At 41.6% G+C, this 21,058-nt stretch overlaps 1 protein-coding gene across 5 annotated transcripts in view; it reads left to right on the top strand.

The window, feature by feature from the left end:
- The first annotated feature begins 854 nt into the window (after nt 1–854).
- Nucleotides 855–21,058, top strand: part of KIAA2012 (KIAA2012 ortholog) — a 126,098-nt gene continuing 105,894 nt past the window's right edge. For all 5 annotated transcript variants that reach the window (XM_019523504.1, XM_019523503.1, XM_019523502.1 and 2 more), the window contains exons 1-3: nt 855–1,259; nt 6,327–6,611; nt 19,686–19,848. In XM_019523504.1, coding sequence (XP_019379049.1) covers nt 1,173–1,259; nt 6,327–6,611; nt 19,686–19,848 — 535 coding nt within the window. In that variant the 5' untranslated portion in view covers nt 855–1,172. The remainder of the gene's footprint in view (nt 1,260–6,326; nt 6,612–19,685; nt 19,849–21,058) is intronic.

Here is a 21,058-nt window from a genome sequence, read left to right as displayed (position 1 = left end):
CTCCTCAGACTTCTTATTCCATACCAGTATCTCTATCTGATTCTTTTCTTTAACAAGCCACTCCCAGGTCTCCCCCAGAACCTCATCAGATCCTCTTTAGATTGCTCCTCAACCCTCAGTCCTTTCCCTTTACCCTGTGGTTCTTTGTCACTCCAGCAAATCCAAATCGCCCCTCAGACCCCTCCTCTGATCTTGATCTTTACCTCACTTACTGGCTCCAGGTACCTGTTTCATGTCCCTTTCCTATGCCCTAGTCCCTTGTCGGAGGGTTCAATATGTACACTGTCCAACTCTTACAAGTAGAATTTACTTTTACCCAATGATTGTTCCCTGCCCTCTGGTTCCTCTTAAATTCCTAATGTAAGCTGGGTACCTTAACAAAGAAGTCAAAGAAACAGAAACCTGCACCAGAATGAAGGACAAAGAATTTAAGAATTTGTGTGTGTACACACAGAAGAAGCAGACAGATCACAAGTATAGGCACTAGTCTAGAGAACAAATTTTCACATTACAGGTCCCTCCCTCTTTTATGGCTTAATGTAGAGGTGAATTTTTTCCTATTCTAACATTACATCATTATATAAATAAAAAGCTGAAAACCACAAAAATGAAGTTAGCGGAGTTGTACATGGACACGCACACAAATATGTGAGTGATGAGTATTATATAAAATGTCCCAGGTAATGGTCCCTTCCAGCACTAACCAGTCTGTCTCTGTCAGACTGGGTTAACAAATAATGAAACCTGAGCCTGGCCCTTTGAATCTCTGCTCTCTCACACACTATCTCCCTCTTGCTGGTTTAAGCAACTTTCCTTTGCTGCCATAGTAACAGAGAAACAACCTCTGATCACAGTAAAAAGGATGGTGGTGTTTCACATATCAGTAGATGTTGCAAAGCAACCAGAACAGAAGGAACAAGTGCGCAGGACAAGCAGGAGAAAAAGTAACTGTTTCCACTACAAACCGTGAAGGAGATTCAGGACTCCAGGACCCTAACCCAGCTCTTCTGCTATTTGGAGTTGTGCATTGATAAGGAGCTGATTTATGATTTAGTATATTTCATAACAAAGATCATGTCTACAAAACTGTCTGGTTGACTGCTCTAAAAACAAATTTACAGTTTTAGAGGCAAGATGATAGGTCACTGAAGTTGCTCAGTCACAAACAAAAAATGCCTAATCTCTCGCTGTTAAGCCGTGGTATTGGGCAGGTGGTCAAAAAAACCCAGGAGAAACTGGAGGTGCATTTTGAACCAGAGGTGAGTCACAGTTACAGATATGTGGCAAACAAACTATTAAGGATTCTACAGCACAGTCGTTTTCTGTTCTGTCATTTTAACTGTTATAAAAGTAACTGTTCAGTCACCTTTGTTTTCAGGAGCTCATTAGTAGTTAAAATTAAATTTGTCTTAATAATAGAAGAGGCATATGTGTGCTGTAATTAAAAGTGGAGAATCTTGAACCAGGATTCTTGGTTCTGTAACGAATCCAACAAGGAAATAGATTCTGGATGGGAAATACTTATTGTTCATTTTCTTTGTTTCTTAGTTCTTAGAAGAGTTGTTTCCTGGGTATACACAGTTCTGGCATCTGCATGGAGCAGTTGTGAGCTTAAATCATAATTGCTGAATTTTTCTACACTGATTTGAGATAATATTTTATGTAGCATATACAAATAGCACATTCCAAACCAATTCCAGAGCAATGAGGAGCGCTTAGACAGGCTAATAAGGAGCACCACTCTTTTTGTAATGGGAAGCCTATATATTTCAGTAGTAGTGAACAAAATAGCTCCAGGACTTCAGAATTAATTGGGCATGACCCACTGCAACTGGATAATTATTTTTAAAGAGTGGGGGCTATATTCTGATCTCACATGGTAGAGTGGAGTTACTCTAGATTTCTACCTGTATGATGGGGCTCAAAATTTGTCCCAAACTCCCTTTTAAGTTATACCAGTTCATTTTTTTTTGACAGCAGAGTTGGGACCAGAGAGACTCGGAATAGAGTCTGATTAAATTACCTTATCTGTGATTTATATAAGACTATTTGCATAAAATAACTTGATCTTGCTATTTCAAATTGCTATTGTACAATCCACGGAAATCAAGAACTCTTATTCTTTCAGTAAAGTGTTCAGTGTAATTACTGACTGATGAAAATGTTTGTAGTTGGAGCCAAAGCAAGGAACTGTAGCTTTACATCAACAATATCATGTGAATGCAGTTCTTATGAGAAGAATTTGGAAACCCTTGCTTTACCCCAGTCAGAGTTTTTCCTGGATAAATGGCTACATGGTTGTGTTCCAGGTCTCCCTGAATGACCTGTGACTGCTGATAAATCAGTGTTTTCCATATGTGGCAGGCTAAGGGATAGAAGTCTTGAGCCTGTTATCTAACTTACCTGTGCTTTCAAGGGCATCCATCACAGCAGGATCGGAATGCTCGGGGAAGTATCTCAGAATGAAAAGCATAGATTTCCTGGATATTTAAAGATGTTTGGGCCACAAGGGACCTTACAGATCATCAAGTCCTACCCCCTGCCCTGGGCAGGAAAGAGCGCTGGGGTCAGAAGATCCCAACCAGGTGCATGTCTAGCCTCCTCTTAAAGACCCCCAAAGTGGGGGAGAGCACCACCTCCCTTGGAAGCCCATTTCAGATTCTGGCAACTCTTACTGTAAAGAAGTTCTTCCTGATGTCTAACCTAAATCTGCTCTCTGTCAGTTTGTGGCCACTGTTTCTAGTTACTCCAAGGGATGCCCTGGTAAACAGAGCATCTCCTGTTCCTTGCTCTACCCTACCTTCCTTATGAATTTGCAGGTGGCCACAAGATCACCTCTCAGCTTTCTCTTGCAAAGGCTGAAGAGAGCCAGGGCCCTCCATCTCTCCTCATAGGGCTTTGCCTGCAGGCCCCTAACCATATGAGTGGCCTTCCTCTGAACCGTCTTGACGTTGTCCATATCCCTCTTTAAGTGTGGCACCCAAGACTGAATGCAGTACTCCAACTGTGGCCTGAGACATGGTGAGGCACGGGCTGCCCCAGGGCTGCACTTAGTGCAGGAGCCAGGAGGGCAAGGGCAGGGGTAGCTCGTGCAGGGCAGGGAGCTCAGGGAGGCGCTTCAGCTGCGGCCTGACTCCAACTGCAACTGCATAGAGGGGAAGTATCACCTCCCTGGACCTGTTTGTCATGCACCTGCTAATGCATGATAAAGTGCGGCTAGCTTTACTGATTGCTTTGTCACACTGATGACTTATGTTCATCTTGGTGTCAACAATGACTCCAAGATCCCTTTCCACTGCCATGCTGCTCAGCAGGTCCTCCCACAGCCTGTAAGCATGCTGGTGATTCCTTCTCCCTAGGTGCAGCACCTTGCACTTGTCCTTGTTGAACTGTATCCTATTCTGTTTCACCCACTTTTCCAACCAGTCCAGATGCACCTAGATTTACTTCCTACCCTCTAGTGTGTTAACTTTATCCCATAATTTGGTATCATCTGTGAATGTGGACAGAGTGCTTTCCACGCCCTCATCCAAGTCACTGATGAAGACATTGAACAGCACTGGTCCAAGGACTGAGCCTTGTGGGACTCCACTGCCCACATCTTTCTAGGTCAATACTGACCCATCCACCACCACTCTCTGGGTGTGACCCCTAAGCCAATTTGCCACGCACCTAACTGTGTAATCATCTATGTCACAGCTGCTCAGTTTATCTGTGAGAATAGGATTAGATATCATATCAAAGGCCTTCTTAAAATCCAAGTAGATGACATCTACCTCGATTCCTGCATCTAAGCATTTTGTGACCTGGTCATAAAAAGAAACAAGGTTAGTAAGGCAGAATCTACCTGCTATGAATCTGTGCTGGTTGCCCTTCAGCATTGTTTTTCCTGCTGGACTCCCACAAATGTAATCCTTAATAATTTTTTCAAAGGTTTTTCCAAGGATAGAGGTGAGACTAACCAGTCTATAGTTACCCAGATCCTCCTTCCTCCCCTTCTTGAAAATAATGACCACATTGGTCCTTTTTCAGTCCTCTGGGACCTGACCTAAGCACCAAGAGTGCTCAAACAGCTGTGCCAGTGGCTCTGCTATGACACTGGCCAATTCCTTCAGTACTCTTGGATGAAGATCATCCAGGCCTGCTGACTTAAACACATCCAGTGTTCACAACATTCACACATTCCTCCAGAGAAGATGGCCATAATTTTTGTTCTGTAATGCCGGTCTGCATTGCCATGCAGCCAATGGATATTTTTAAGAGAGATACCCATTCTTGAAAAAATCCCCAAATTAGATCATTGTCTAGGCTAAGTACAGGTAGTCAAAAACCTGATGCTGAATCAATTCAATCTTCACAGATTAATCTAAGCTGTGTAGATTGAACCAGAAATCAAGTGAACAGACATTCACTTTTGATTCTGGAAATCCAGCCACATGCCTGCAATGGCTCAGGCCAGAGCATGCCTTCCTGCTCAGCTGGAGCAGATAGTATGGGCCAAGGCTAGTCCACCCACCCTATGGGGGCAGCAGGGACGTGCAAAGCATGCTGGGGGACTGTGAGTTAACTTGAATCTGGAGGGGATCTGGGACAGCAGTTCAATAAACCGATTTAACCTAAATCAGTTAAGTCTGATACTGTATCCATCCAGGTTTATCTTAAACAGGTTTCAGCCATTTTGAAAGTGGTTTACATGCTCTGAACTTCTGTTGTGTTACAGATTATGCCAGTTTATGTATAATTTCTGTCCCTAGCCTAGTTACTACAGTATGTATAGGGAACTAACTCTTGCTTTACTATTCCACCAGTAAAGACTTACTTGCAGTAACAGAGAGGAAGACATTTTTGGGGGGACCTTTAGTTAAAGTGCCCCCACTGCCATGGTAAGTACCATGCTCCAGCAGACTTAATTAATCAAGTGTGCTCAGACACACTGGAATTCCATTGTGTCGGAGCAGTCTCCATACTCGTGTATAGATGCCCTCACATTGGAGGTACTAAATTTAATGTGCATTAGGAAAATCTCATTAATATATGTGCAGATGTGCCAAGAAGAAAGGAAAGAAGGAAAGAAACAAACAAGTACCTTTCACATTGCAACACCATTAGTTTATAAATAAAATTTAGGCTTCATAATTTATCATCAGACACCTGTTACTTTTCTCAGTACACTACATACAAGTTTCCCTCGCTTTATGCTGCACATACATTCCTGGAAAACAGCACATAACGCAAATTCGCATAAAGGGAACCCACTTTACAATGTAACAAATAGGAATATGTTCCAAGACCTCGACTGTACTGACCCCCAGACCCACTTCTACCACTTTTACAAGATAATTTTGGTACTCACCAACAGCACATAGTACACACAAGCGCAGGGCACTATCATAATGGGGATGGCAACTACAGAAACATGTGTCACAGACAATGAGCAAGGAGCACAGATCCACACAGAAGACTATATTTTTGGTGCGCATCACTCCCACAATGCACCGCACAAAGCAGCTGACTGCAGGCTTCCACCACACTGATCGCATAAGAGTGAATTTACCTCGCATATAATGAATTTTTGGTATTAAAATGGTCATTGCATAAGAGCGAATTCGCACATACAGAACCCACATAAACCTGTACTGTACTGTCACTTTCATTATTTACATTGTATAAACACTAAGAAAAATGTCTTGTGGTGAATCAAAAAGTTAGAGATGGAAAGGTCTTAACAGTTCATCCAGGACATTTGGCAGTGTGTTTGTCGATTCCCGTCTGAGCAGTCCTAAGTGAGGTTTTCCAACATTTGAGCATAATCTACAGCCCAATAGATCTGCTAGCCTAAAGATAAATATCCTAAAATGTCCCCACACTTTTCTGAAGGGGAACCTCCTTTAACCTGAATCAAGAAAGACTCTGAGCCTCATTCTTAAATCCCCATAAAGGAATTGAGAAGCCAGTGAGCATTCTCAATGAAATCAAAGAAAGTTCTGTCTGAGTAAGAATTCAGTAAAACCTTTGTAAGCCATTCAAGGTTTGGCTCAGTGTGAACACTCAGTTTTCAGGAGAATTTCCTGACATCAGTGGATTATTTGAGAATGTAATTAGTTCAGAACCTAGCTGTGCAGTGCAGTAATTCTTAGGTACAGAAGACAAAGCTACATTTGATACATTTTCTGATGACATCAGATACAGCCACAGCAGTGAAAGCCAGTAAGCAAAGAAGAATTTCCTGCATATTTGGTATACCACAAACTCTAAACTCCAGATATGTGATTTTTCCCCCCTTCCAGAGTCCATCCTACATTTTTATTTTTTTTTATTTTTGCTAGGATTATTTGAACTGGAAGGCTCGTGAAAGTTATCGCCATGTTAGCAAATCACTGACTGACAGGAGTGTCATGAAGGAAGGTTGGAGTCTGTATCTTCCAAAAACCTATAGCACGAGAACAGGTGCACTGGTGCTCTATTCTGAAGATCTGGCTGAACCCTCATGGAAACAGAGAGGAGGGAGGAAGGGCCCACAAGGCCACAGGCACAGAAGAAAGAAACTACATATAGAATTGCACACTCTCCAAGATCTGACTAGAGCTATCTTGGCATATGGAGGCAACCAGGTAAGAGAATAAAAGATGATGCTTTCACTCCCAGAGCTTCAGTTATATGAGGTCCCTTAAAAAGTTAATTCTGTTCTTCTAGACTCCAGGAGTCCTGGTAATGAATTGGTAACTGCTGTTTTTTGGCTGAAGTAAACAAAGCTGCCTTTAGAATTAAACCAGGTTCTGTATTCAGGCAATATTACAAGCAACATTCCTATCTTATTCTTTTGCACTTCCCCTTAAACTATCACTAATGTATGTAACTATTGGTTTATAATTTTACTTGTGCATGTTTTGAGGATTAAATGGGGCTGAAGTGTTCCTGAGGTCTGCCTGGGCAAATCATAGAGGGTCAACTACTGCATACATCTGTAACTCAGGACAGGAGGCAGGCTTTTCCCTAAAGCCAGCCTAGAGTGAAATCCTGGTTCCATTAAATCAATAGGTTTTTGTCATTGATTTCAGTGAAGTCAGGATTTCATCCAGGAAGTTGGTGTCTAAGAGCCCCAGCAAGGAGCAAATGTCCACTATTAATATTCTGTAGAAAAAATACTCCAGTGCCATGCTAAAGTGATGGCATTTTTCATCTTTGAACTGGAAAAGAAAGCATCAGCTTAGCCATTCTCATCCCACATTACATAAATTCATATTTCCCAAGATATGGTATATTTCAACTTTTTATAATCTTATTAATAAACACCACTAAGGTATACCCATGCCAATGACACATTTCTATGTTGTAGTAACTGACACAGGCTACTTCAAGAGTTAAAAACAGACAGATGTTTTTAAGAGAACAAACACTTCAAGTTGCTGGCAATAAAAAAAACACAGAGTGCCGGAGTGCTACAATGCACCATGTAGTTGCTACTACCACCTGTCTGGGAAAACATATGTAACTCACTCTAGACTCCACTGCTCATGAAGTAGTGAGCTCATCCCAAACTTGTGGAAATAAAATTTTTCATAGCACAAATTCTAAGTATACAGCAATATGTATTGCTGTATGTATGGACAAGGTTTTCAAATTTAACACCCACCTGCTTTATTACCGTACTTTGTTCACGACACAGCTTATTAATAAGTGAAGATGAAGATCAGATAGCAGAGATCATAGTCCAATGTATATTTTCATGCTCTCTGATGAAGATATAAATACCACTTATATTTTCCTTGGAAGAGAAGTCAGACCTGACCAAACATTTTAAAAGCCAAACCAAGTGGTTGAGTATGTGCTTTCCATGTATTCTGGTATAATGCTAAATATTGGAAACTGAATGATTTATACAGAGGCCTCAATTATGCAACTAGCACCACTTTTACACATGCTCTGGGGGGGAAGTGCTTTAATTAGAGCTGCTCCAACATCCACTTTAATTAAAGTGACACAATGTCTCATGTATCAGCATCCCTGTACTTCAAAATGGCTGCGGGGGCACTTGAACTAATGTCATTCGACCAGCTCATTCAAGCATACTCCAATGTAATTCGATTAATCGAGTCTGCTCCAATGTAATTACAGCTCATTGGAGCAGCCTCCATGGTTGTGTATAGGCAGGTTTCCAAGGTATATGTAGTTAAGGAGGGGAAGCTTTTCCTCCTCGGCTCTGCCCTTTGGCTCCTGGATTAGTCACAATCCAGTCATTGCTTTCCTGGCATGGGGAGTTGTGGATCATGGATCTATTCTATGGATGCTGAGTTGATCCATAGTGAACTTGATTGCCAGCTATACCAGAGCAGTATCCAGTGCAGCAAAGAGAACTGTGTTTAAGTCTGACTATTCCACCTTTGTGGTTCCCTGATCCTGAGGCTAGTCAGAGGCTGGTTCAGCCCCTGACATGACTTAGAACTGTCTGAGGTCACTGTAGGTTTCATGTGGTTATCTGTAGCCTCAGGAGGCTATTCCAGTACCTGAGGACTACTGGAGTGAAGGGACTTCCTAGTCATGTCCTCTTTACTAGGCTAATCCTCTTTAAACTTGGAGGAGAAGGCCTGCATGGACATAGAACTTCTATCCAGGCTCTATAGCTCCTGGCAACTCCTGTGCACTGGAGAGAACATCAGGAGGAAATCATCAGGAGGCCAACTCCCTGTAGCTCTGGAGCAATGCAAAAAAGGGCAAAGTGGAGCCAAAGGTTTGATTCAGTGTCTTGATACACCAAAGTTTTCAGTTCACTAAGTGGCAAACATGTTTATTTTCTGCAGGTAACGCTTTAGGAGTACATCTGTAGAGACAAGTACATAAGGTATGGATGAAAACTTGCTGAATAGATTCTGGGAGGATGAACTTAGAGTGAGGGATGGTGTGAAGGAATGAGCAGAGACACCACTTTGTACAGCCTCCTACACACTTTCTATCTGCTACCAAATACTTCATTTCTGCTGCATTGGATGCTGCTTTGGTACAGTTGAAGATCAAGCCCAATATGTTACAAATTCAGCATCCATATAATAGATCAATAGTCTATGTCTCTCCATGCCAGGAGTGCAGTGACAACCACAAAAGATCCAGCTGTCACATCTGTTACTATACAGGTCCCATTCAGGCCTGATGTTCAGAAGTGCTGAACAGTCACATTACCAGCTAAAGTCAATGGCACATGCTGGTTTCCAGTACTTTTGAAAATCAAGCTTTGAAAAACAATTAATTCTTGAAAATTTGTCTCAGAAGGCAGAATATGACACTTAACTGAGAAATAAAACACTTCAGATAAACCATCTTCATAGAGCCTCAGGCATTGTCACAATACGTGGTTTGGATCCCATATTCACAAGTCCTTCACATGAGCCCTTTTCCCCCCAGCCTCTACTTTTTCACAGATTTATTTTGTTTTCTTTCATTTTTACAATAAATTGTGTTTCTAATAACACAAATTTCTTGCCCACAGAGAAGTAGCAAATACATAGCACTGGAAACTTTGAAACCTTCTGCTTATCCACCATACAAGTATATCTTAGCCATCTGGGGCACATCCAGACAAGTGCACACCTGTGGTTTGCAGCACTGCAGACCCATCTGTGGCACTGCAAACTGTACATGCAGCACATGCAGGCATTTGCCACACTGCTAATTTGCAGCACTGCAAGATTTTTGATCAGGAGATCCCAGTGTCAGAAAAACTTGCGGCAGAAAAAAGTGGGATGGCACACATGGTGGCAGCATGCACCACCCAAAACCAAAGCCTGGCCATCCAGAACTACATTCCAGCTGCTGGCCAGGCTCTGCATCACTGGATCACTAGGGCTGTGTGAAATTTCACCAGCAGTTTCATTTTGATGCTGTTTCAACTTGTTTCAAGCTTGAACCAGTGAAATTGAAGTGAAACAGAGAGCTTTGAAATAGCCTTGAAATGAAATGAAGCAAGTCAAAACATTTCAAAAATTTCAAAACGTTTCAAGTTTCGAAGCTCAAGCTGGGCTTGCCTGCAGGGAAACAGAAACTAAAGTAAGGAGGGGGTGGGGGAAGGAGTGCTCTCATTATTGACTGTGTAGCTGGCCAGTGACTGTCATCCTTTCCTGAGGTCCCTTCCAATCCCAGTGCTCTGGGGGTGGGCTGGAAAAACTGCATAAAAGGCAACATTTTTTGAACTGCCCTGCTTTCTGCGTTGGTGTCAGTTGAGTGAGGGCGCACCTTAACACACGCAGAGTGTCACCCACCCATGTCATGAGTTTTGCCTGTCAGCAGCTAGAGGTCCAGGGCCGCAGAACCCAGACTCCCCCTGCACCGATCTCCTTGACAGCTGGCAGACTTTGTGGCCACAGCAGGGCCTAGCAGGCCTTCAGTTTTCACCCCCCTGTGCCTCAAGACAGATACAGTCCCACAAGCAGCCATGTAGCGGGTTTTGCCCATCAGCAGCCAGAGGTGCAGGGCCCCAGAAGCCAGAAGCCCCACATCTGTCTCCTTCAAAGCTGGCAGGCTTCGTGGCCTCAGCAGAGGCTAGCAGACCTGCAGTTTTGACCCCACTGTGGCTTAACACGTACACATGACATGAATTTTTTCTTTCAAGACGCTGAAGTGCCGTTTCCCTGAAACCCCTGCACCTATCTCCTTGAAACTTGGCAGTCTTCATGCCCTCAGAAGAAGCTACCATTTTTTGCAAGTTTCACCCAAATCAGGCCAGAAATGACTACGTTTTAGGCTATTTTGAGCTTCCCCATTATAGCCTATGGGCAAAATGTTGAAACAGCGTCGAAACAATGAAACCATTTCGATGAAACAAAACAGAACAGCAGTTTCGAATCGAAACAAAATTTGAAATGAAATGCTGTTCCATTGAAACAGAATGATGCCATTTCGCACAGCCCTATAGATCACCACTGCCAGAGCCCTGGGAGGCCCCCAGGACTCCAGATAAAGCTGTTGGGGCGAGCCCAGGTACTGCCTCCTTTACTTCATTTGGGGTAACTTGCCACATGCCAGAGTATGCATGCACAGGCATTCCCCAGGAACAAGTAGTAGTGGCACATTATGTGCCACTACTGTTTGTCCCTGGGGAAACACACGAGTGCTCATCTGGACGCACCCCAGTAGTGCAAACTCCCTTCCCTTACTAGTAGTATGCCTCAACACTGTTGTCAAACAATCAACTGTAAGTGTGAGGATAGGCTTTCAGCTTTGGAAAAGAAGAATGAGAAGAGTCCTTGGGCATCTTACAAACTGACACTGTTTGTATATATAGGGGTACTGAGGGCACATGCATGAAGGGCCAGGATCTTTATGTCATCCTTCATATTCTGAGTTTAGAGAATTATTATTTATTCTCTGAGTTTAGAGTTTATTATTATTTAAATGGCATGTAGAAGCCTGAAAAAGATCAGGGCTTCTTTGTGCTAGTCACTATACACACATACTGTTCTTCTTCCAAAGAGCTTAGTACAGGATAAGTAGAAAAAAAAAACAATAATGGGTGGCAGACAGGGAATATAATTGCTTAGGGAAGTTGTAGAATTTCCTTCACTGAAGCTTGTCAAGAAGAGGCCAGATGGCCACCTACCTAAGAAAGCTGAAGAACAGCCAATCCTGAATCTGTTCAGGGGGTTGAGCTTGATGTCCCTTGATATTCCCCACAGCCCTATGATTCCAGGATTATTCCATTTCCAGAGATGAGGAATTGAGGTATGGAAAGAGGAAGTGACTAACTCAAGGACACATGAGGAGTCACTGGCAGAGTTGAGTATTACAGCTAGACTTCCTGATTCCTGATTCAGTGTCTTAACCAGAAAAAAAGCAATCTTCCCCCTGCCTTATGATTGGAGCTCACGTGCAGTTAAGTGAAAGAAGCAAAAGGGAGCTCACAGAAGTTTTAGTATCCTTCATGACAGCCCAACCGGCCCAGTCTCCAACTCTGCACCAGCCCAGGAGCTCCCCCTGGAGAACCCTTGGCCACTCACTCTGTGGACTGCAATGGGCAATTCAAGGTAGTTGTGGTGGGAACAGCCATGGCCAGAAAAAGTCACTATCACTAACCTTTCAGCCATGTAACCAGCTCAGATCTGCATGGCTGAGTTTGTAATGAACCTAAAACTTCTGTTGTTGTTGTTTAAAAAATAAACTTGAAATTATTCTCAGCATATCAAAATATCCACGAAACCCATGGGACATGAAGGACAACTTTGGAAAAAGTAGTGTAGAGCTTACTCCCATTTAGAGCATGGCCACTCTGTGTCTGTCACTAATCATGCAAGTCAGCTCCTAGGAGGAACTGGACCAAGATCACCAGTTTATTTCACACACACATACCTGAACAACCATCAGTGTATGGAAACTCCCAGTAATTATTAATCTAATCATGATTTGAAACAGCAACCTACAGGTAAAACATTTTAGATCCCATTTGCTAGTGTCTTGATTGCCATCCAGTCCTCTATTACATGCTGTTTTAGTTGATAACTACTATAATTATACAACAAATGTATACAGCCATTCATACTTACTTAACTACAAGTACACTGGTGAGGAAAAAAGTGACAAATCATTATTAATTATATTTTGCAAAAATATTAGAAGCTCCAGTAGTTGTTTCATGGATGTCTACAGTTTATTTTTAATAAATCCCGCTTATTAACTATTTAGATTACATTAGCATCTAGAGGCATCATCTTCATTCTATTGCGAGCTGTACAAACACAATGAAAATACACCCAAAAGCTTATAGTCTTATTGCACAATTATTTATAAAACTGTCATGTGCATTGTACACACAACACAAAAAACCATAAGACACATGCCATTGCTTAATAACTTTAGTAGATAAAAGCTGAGGAGAAACCTCAAATCTTGCAACTCTGCTATACTTAACAGACCACAGAATACATAGCAAGAGTGATGATTTAAAGAATCTGAAGCAATTTGTCTGCTTAAAATTATCTCAGATATAAAGTATTCTCTATAAAGAACTTTCAAAACCCTTGTGATCCCAAGCCCCAAAATTACAGTCAAAACATTAATCCTACTGCTTTGCATATAGTATGAAAGCGTAGCCTTAGATACAAGATACTGATAAGCCCCATTAGATATTTAGAAAATTCCCAGGAAATTTAATCCATTCATATTAAGAAATGAACATTTTGTTCGCTTCCGATTATGGCCCTGTGTATAAACACTACTTCAGTAGTAGCATTAATGTGAGAAGATCAGCCATAATCCAGATCCCTCGTGTATGACTGAGTGAAGATATCTTTTAGGGATAAAAAAGTGAAATAACCCTCAGTAAAGCTTCTAAATGACTCTGAACTAATGAGGAAAACATCGGTACACTCTAGGTTGCTGTTACCTAATGCATCTGGCATTTTGGAATAGATTAAATTGATTCTAATAGTCTATGATACAGCTTTCTCTTTACAAAGCCCTGGGATGCCATTAATAAATATTGGCCATCCCATACTGACTCCACACCTCTACAGTCAAGACAAAACATCTTATAGGAAATCACTGCCTACTGTGACATGAGCCACATCAGTGAAACCAGGTGCAACATCCATCAAAGATTAAAAGAGCAGAAAATGAATACTGCTGTGACCAAGCACACAAAATCATGTACTGACACAAAAAATTAGAATTGAGCAGGGGTATGCTCAGGCACTCACAAATCATGTGGCCGCAGGAGACTCCAGAAAATTGGGCTGTGATTAACTCTTTGTGCCATCCTCAGCTATAGCAACATTCTATTAGTGAAAAATGTTCAGTTGTGACCCTCCAACAATATAAAGTGTTTTCTGCTCTGACTTGAAGAGGAATATGAAAGGTACAGATAGCCAGCAACTTGTGTTTAATGCTCAACCTAGGAGACCTGCATGAGAGCTTTTGCTCACCAGGCGAGCAAAGGACACTGATAGCGCGGAGGTCCTATGCTCTGTTTCTCTGAGGAAGGGAGTTCCTCATGTAACTTTACATCAATCCTTCTGTGCAATTTAGGGGTGGCATTGAAGGACACAGCACTGAGGGGCCTCAAAGGAAGGCCTGTTATTCTCTTTGTTCAAAAACCATGCCTCTACAAAAATACAGTTGGAAAGCAGCATTAGTAGCTGATACATAATACAGGAAGGAATATGAGGAGGACCTCTAAAGGGCCAGAAGCACATGAAGAATTCTTGTGACAACTTCATAATAATAATAAAACCTCAAGTTTAAGTAGGAGTGGAAGCAGTGCAGTAGCAAGAGGTGGTGAGCAGGGTGACCGCCCTGGGCGTCAAAGTGAAGGGGTGCCAACAGGCACTGCCCAGTTGGGGTAGGGCATGGGACAGAGCCATGAGTGGCTCACTGGGGGGCTGTGGGGACAGCAGGGGGTGGCTCCTGCCACTGTGCGCTCCCAGGCAAGCATGGGGGGGGGCATCTGCCCCACAGATCTGTGCACAGGGCAGGGGCGGGCTGCCACTGCAGGCTTTGCTCTGGGTGCCAAACTTCATTGCTATGGCACTAGTGGAAGTAACCTACAGAAGAAGAAAAAAAAAAGTGATGCTGTTCCTTTTCCTGGCTTCATTACTATTGGTAGCAGAAATGCCTGCACAAGCAGTCTTTAGGAGAAGTGTGTGCACAAGGACCTAGGAACAGAGTGATTACACGTTGGAACTAGCTATGGTGCCAAAGAACAGACAGGTCTCAACCTGCCTACAATTATATGAAGCATTTGGCAGTTTTCTTAACAGACCACTCTATGTGCCAATAACTTGGTAAAGTGAAAATGAAGAAATGAAGTCAACTATCAACTTTGACTAACTAGCATGTTTTACTATCACACTCTTAGATTTCCCAGTTCTTCTAAATTAAAAGCCAATCTTGCCCTCTGAAGTCAATGGGAGTTTAACCATTGCCTTCAAAAGAGAGAAGGACAGAGGTCTTAGTTGTGGATATCTCCTTTTTCAGCTTCTATCACAGTGTTTATAGTGTCTCAAAACTGACGGATTGCTTCTTTGCAGTTCAGGAGTACCTGGGGACCCAAGGCTATGCTGAGTTCATGGCCAAAGTTATGCCATCCTAGCTTTCCAAAAAAAAAAAAAGCCTTTCAGCCTAAAGCAGGGCTTTGAAGGAAAGTGGAGTTTCTGATATACTCTAGTTAAATTGCAATGACTATGCCTAGGAAAGCAATAGTATGTTGTGTTCTCATCTCACCAAATATCTGTGTTTTCATTCATTCATTAACATATTCCCCCTTTTCTCCTCCATATTTTCACCTTTCCTCTGAGCATATTACAAAGAACTATATTTACTTGCTTATTATTTTCATAGAATCATAGACAATTGGGGTTGGAAGGGACCTCAGGAGGTAATCTATTCCAACCCCCTTCTCAAAGCAGGACCGTCTCCAGCTAGATCATTCCAGCCAGGGCTTTGTTGATCTGGGCCTTAAAAACCTTCAAGAACAGAGATTCCACAGTCTCTCTAGGTAGCCCATTCCACCCTCCTAGTGAGAGATTTTCCTAATATCCAAACTAAACCTCCCTTCCTGCAACTTGAGACCATTGCTCCTTGTTCTGTCATCTGCCACTACTGAGAACAGTCTAGCTCCATCCTCTTTGTAACCATCCTACGATCAGAGCACAGGGCTTGGAACAGCTGCTGGGGGGAGGACAGTTTCCCAGCCCTGTGCCCTAATCAGTCAATCAGGGTACGGGCTGGGAGGAAACTGCCCTGGAAGTGGGACATCTCCCCCCACCCTCTGGAGCCTGCGCCTGACCCTGGTGCCCCCCACCAGCTCAGGGCTGGCATCGAGCTCCCCCTGGCTGCTGTAGGGGGGCAGAACAAAGCAGGAGTAGCCCTGCACTGAACATCTCTGGTTTGCTCCCAACAGGCCCATGTGTAGACAAGCTGCAGGGGAAAGCTTACCATGCCTTATTTTACTGTGCAGTAGGTTCATAGTGCATTAATAGCATCTGTAGATGTGCCCTCTGACTGCTAAATTGATAGCTATGTACATAGGTATTTTAATGTGCTAATTGTTATGGTATCCACGTTTATACCTTAAACTAAGATCCCTAACTTCCATTTAATTTACCTTAAAATGAATGATAAATCAATTAAATCATTTATTCTAAAATATCAATATAAATAGAATCCCAGCTTTGTTGAAGCCCAAAGAAGAGAACATAAGCATATTAGAAAAGACCACTGCTACATCCAGCTGGTATCCTGTCTCATACAGCGGTAGGGAATGGATGCTGAGGGAGAGAGTGAAAAGTGCATGTCCAGAATTCAGAAGTTGAGGCAATTCTGATCCAGAGGTTGCACCTCTATCTACCATATTCAATATATATAGATAGACTTTCCCTCTAAGAATTGGTCTCATCTGCTTTTGAGATGGGTGAAGCTACCAGTCTCCACATTTTGTGGCAATGAGTTTTACAATTTAATTACATGCTGTATGAAAAAAACTTCCTTTTGTCATTTTAAACCTATAAGCTAATAGTTTCATTATATGTCCCTTAGTTCTAGTATCGCAAGAGAGAATAAATAATGAATGCTTATTTACTTTTAATGAACTGTTTCATATTTTGTAAACCTCTATCATGTCCTCCCTCAAGCTTCTCTTTTCTAAGCTAAAAGTCCTAACCTCCTTAGGCTGTCTTCATGTGGGTGCTCTGATCATCTTTGTTGCCCTACTTTGTACATTTTCTATTTCTTCTATATTCTTTTTGAGGTGTAGGGACCAAAATTGGCACAGTAGTCAAGGTATCCATAGATTTATGAAGGGTCATAATGCTACTTTTTGTTTTGTTTACAATTCCTTCTTAATTATTCAATTTTTGCCATTGACTTCAAAGGACCAGAATTTAATCCTTAGTGTTTATATTATGAGATGACTATCTGCTACAGAGCTGCTATTGCAGAGCTGCTCCCATTTTCAGTTCTTACACTTTGCACTCCTTCCTAGTGTGATGTGGAGTAACCAGATCTTTCCACCTCAGGAAGAACAATAGGGCTCATGGTGGTGCTTCTTAGCTTGTCAGAGTGATTAAGGTAGACAAAGGAAGAGCATCTTCCCTGCCTAATCACTAATCAGAGACTAAGCATGGCACCTCCTCAGGTACTTTGTGCTCATAAGTCATAAAGAGATCACAAAATTGTTTTCAGGGTTGCTGCAGCATCCTAATGTGATATTGGACTGCGGTATTTTGACACCATGATATTTGACAACCTCACGACACGGAACTATAACACACTGAAGCCAAATCCCTCTGTCTTAAAATAGATTTAGGGATTATAGGCAGGCAAGGTTCTTTGGGTAGATGTGATATCTTTTGTTAGACCAACTGAGTAGTTGGGAAAACAGTTCTTAGCAAGCTTTTGGGTGCAGTCACCCTTCTTCAGGCATAGGGAGACTCCAAGAAATAAATGCTGTTCTGAGACTCCAAGAAATGAAAGAAGCTAAAAAGTGTAGCAGGATGTCAATGAAAATGTAAATAGGTAGAAATTAGAAAGACAAAAGGTAAAGTAGGGAAGGGAGGGGAAAGAAAGCAGGGGGAAAAAGGCCAAAGGTGTATTCTACCATTCACAGTGGTAGAATACAAGGTAAAAAAGAGGCGGTCTGTGAAAAAGGAAATACAGTAGTAGGAGATCAGGAAAACAAGAATGAGAGAAGCTAAAAGTGTGACAGGATGTCAGTGAGAACGTAAGTTTAGCAACTTTGGGATTATGGCATTTTTTCTAGAAAAACAGAAATGGAGTTAAAGATTAAACATGGATTTTGCAAATGACAGGACAGCTCAGTATTATGTCTGGCCTGCATATATGGAGATGTTTTAAACAATCAGTATCTATTTGATAGTAAACAATAGTTTCATTATATTTAATCTAAATGCCACATAGGGACTTTAATTAACAAGAGTATTTTTAAATACCCTTTCATTTTGACTTAACCAGATTTGATTTTTGCAAAATGGTTCTTGAAGTCCAGTGAAGGGGTTACATAAATGATATTCATGGCAGTGGCTACATGTGCTTTTTCTTACATATTTTTTAGGTTAGAGTCACTGAAGTTTCTCTGTAAGCTTTGCATTATGGTAGAAGGGAGAAAGGACAAGCTACCTGATTAATCACCTTTAAAAGGGAATGCAGCTGTGACTGTTTCTACAGGAAGCCGAATAAAACAAAATGTTGGGGTCTTTAAGTGAACTCAACAAGCCGAAATAGCTTTGTACTTGCATTTAAGGTTTTAATGGTCTTTTTTCTGCTCGGAAAGCCATTTATTGGGCTAAAATAATCTAAGTTAGACTCTCCTCTTAGTATTTCCACTTTCTAATAACTGAAATACCATAAGACCAAATTTCTCATTCATTCAAACCCATGCATGACTCCCTGTAGCATTAGATGTCCCAATAAATACAAACAAATATAAGTTGGGTTGGAAGTTCCGTGAAAACAAACTTTTCTCCTGAAGTTTCAGGTAGTTTGTAAGTTTGTGTAAATTGGAAATATGTGAATAACTGCATTTCTTACAGTATATTACAGTGTGGCAGTTATGCTTCCATCATAAGGGTATGTATACACAGCTCAGTACAGAGATACCCAAGCTAACTCTAAATGAGCCAGTTTGGGTACTGAAAAGGCTCTAACTGCATTAGCCTAAGGCTTTCAGGGTAAATTATTCTTCTCAGCAGGATAAATATGTCCAGGCACAGCTCCAGAGTGGCTGGGCTCTTTCAGTAGCTCAGCTGGTTCATTTAGAGCCAGCTCAGGTAGCTCTATACTATGCTACATTATGCATACTGACATAGCCTCAGAGAAAATCAAGCAGTAGAAAGGAGTGCTAAAATTAGAAAGGACTAAAAAGTTAGTTACATTTTTTCAAGTTTCAAAATACCATCAAAGCTTGAGTTTGGTTGAGCACCTGGGTTAAGGTTCAGGTCCTTTTTGTTTCTCTTGTATTTGATGCAATCTTTTTTCCTCCAGTAGCTAGTGAGAGATTTGAAAAAAAAAATCCGAAGCCTGGTCCTGCTATCTGTGAAATCAACAGGAATCTATCTATGAATATAAAAAATCAGGATTAGTTTACCCATTTCCAAGGGGTGGGTCTACTCATTCAATAATGTGGAGTGGTTACTGCACATTTAATTTAGTACTTGTATAACCAAGTACTAAATAAATGCACAGTAACCAGATTTACTGCACAGTAGTCTTGGCAAACATTTTTTTGTGACACTACTGCACAGTAGCCTAATAACACTGTGCAACTGCGTATTAGCAATGTTCATGCTGTGAGACACTATTGCACAGTGTTATTAGGCTACAACACAGTTAGCATCCTATGTAGATGTGCCCAGTGAGCAACACTTATTTGTTGGACAGATTCTTTTAAGCCTATTCAATTTTAACTAGCAAAAACTGTTCTGAATAGTTTTGTTGCAAGATTTGGGGGGTAGGAAGGCAGTGATTTCCAGATTTTCTCCCACTCCCTGCCTCCTGACTGCTTTAAATTCACCACAATAAGATTTCCCCATGTAATCTACTGACTTGAGATGCCTGTTCTACTATGCCTTCAGGCATCTTCAGGGGAGTTTTCGAGTTTTGATTAGAATCTGTTGACTCCAACTCATCAGCCTCAGGAAGATATAAAAATTAAAGCAACTCATGTCTTGCCCTGCATGTTATCACTACAGAAGGATCGCAGAGGGACAGCTTGTCAGCCATACCTCCATTTCCTGAACAAACCGGATAACCAGATTGAGCGACAGATTCGCCCAGGCTATTCGGCCAAGAGGTACCTCTTCAAACTCTCTGAAACCTGGGATCCTAGCATAATATACAGGCTCCAGTGTGCAGGTCAGTAGTGCCTAAAGTTAAGCAAGAATACTATAATATTTCTAAAGTAACCATTCAGAGATTGAACAGATTCAGTTCACTGTGTTACTCCTGGAAGGAAGAGGAAAATATCTTCCTAAATGATACACAAAAGAAAAATAGCATAAACATATAAAACAAGGTCTTGAATATACCTTATTTTAAAATCAAGGACTTCACTTTTAAGTGCCAGATTCAACTTCCTTGGAAAACGATGGAAGGAAATACATTGACAACAACAGGAGTTGGATCAGGTCCAAACTCTTGTGCTGTGCACTAAATAATAAGGTCTGATGTGCTCATAACTTCAAAACACATAATATGTAACATGAGAAAATAACATATGTTCTTGTTCTGACTTGTAAAATTCACTGACCTTCCCCCTTGCTTGACAAACCTGTCAAAATTGAGCCAGACCCAAAGTACAAAATTTATATCTTGATTCAGATCTCAGCTTCCTCCAAATTAGGGGCTGTTGGTTTGGTCCTAAAAAGTACACCTACAGGTTTGGATCAGGATCCAGAACTTTCCAGACTAAATGTTACCATTGCAGGGTGATACAGATCTACAAGCTTGCTCTAGGCTAAACTCTAATCTAGACTTTATTTTACGTTACCTTCCATAGATAGAGATCCAAGCCCCATATGTATTTTTAACACTTCAGTCCAAACATATTTGAATAATCTAATATATAGCTGATATACAATATATCAACTTGGAGTGTGAACTAGACTGTATATGATGCTAAATATTCCTGTAAATCAAACTGTTTCAGATACTTTTTTCTAAAAAAAAAAGTGATCTTATGCCCACGTGCTCTAGGAGAGTGTAAATGCAAGTATTTATAGTAGAATGGTGTTTTGTTTAAAAGAACATTTTTATTAGCAGTTTTCATTTTATCAGATTGGTACTGGCTACTGGGGATGACCTAATCAGTGACCTAGTGATCGATGGGAAGCTGGGTGACAGCGACCACGAGCTGATCACCTTCACCATACACCATAAAGCTGGCAAGTCAGTCATCAACACTGAAGTCCTTGACTTCAGGAAAGCCAACTTTGACAAGTTCAGGAGGCTCATCAGTGAGGCCCTAAGGGACCACAACCCCAGGGGAAGAGAGTTCAGAATGAGGGGTTGCTCCTCAAGGGAGCGATCCTCAAAGCACAAGCTAAGTCTATTCCATCTCGGAGGA

The sequence above is a fragment of the Gavialis gangeticus genome, unplaced genomic scaffold, assembly GCF_001723915.1.
Source record: "Gavialis gangeticus isolate Ggan-Ray unplaced genomic scaffold, GavGan_comp1, whole genome shotgun sequence".
NCBI classification, from domain to species: domain Eukaryota; kingdom Metazoa; phylum Chordata; order Crocodylia; family Gavialidae; genus Gavialis; species Gavialis gangeticus.
Note: the sequence above shows the minus strand (reverse complement) of the source record. Positions and strands in the feature narration are given on the sequence as shown.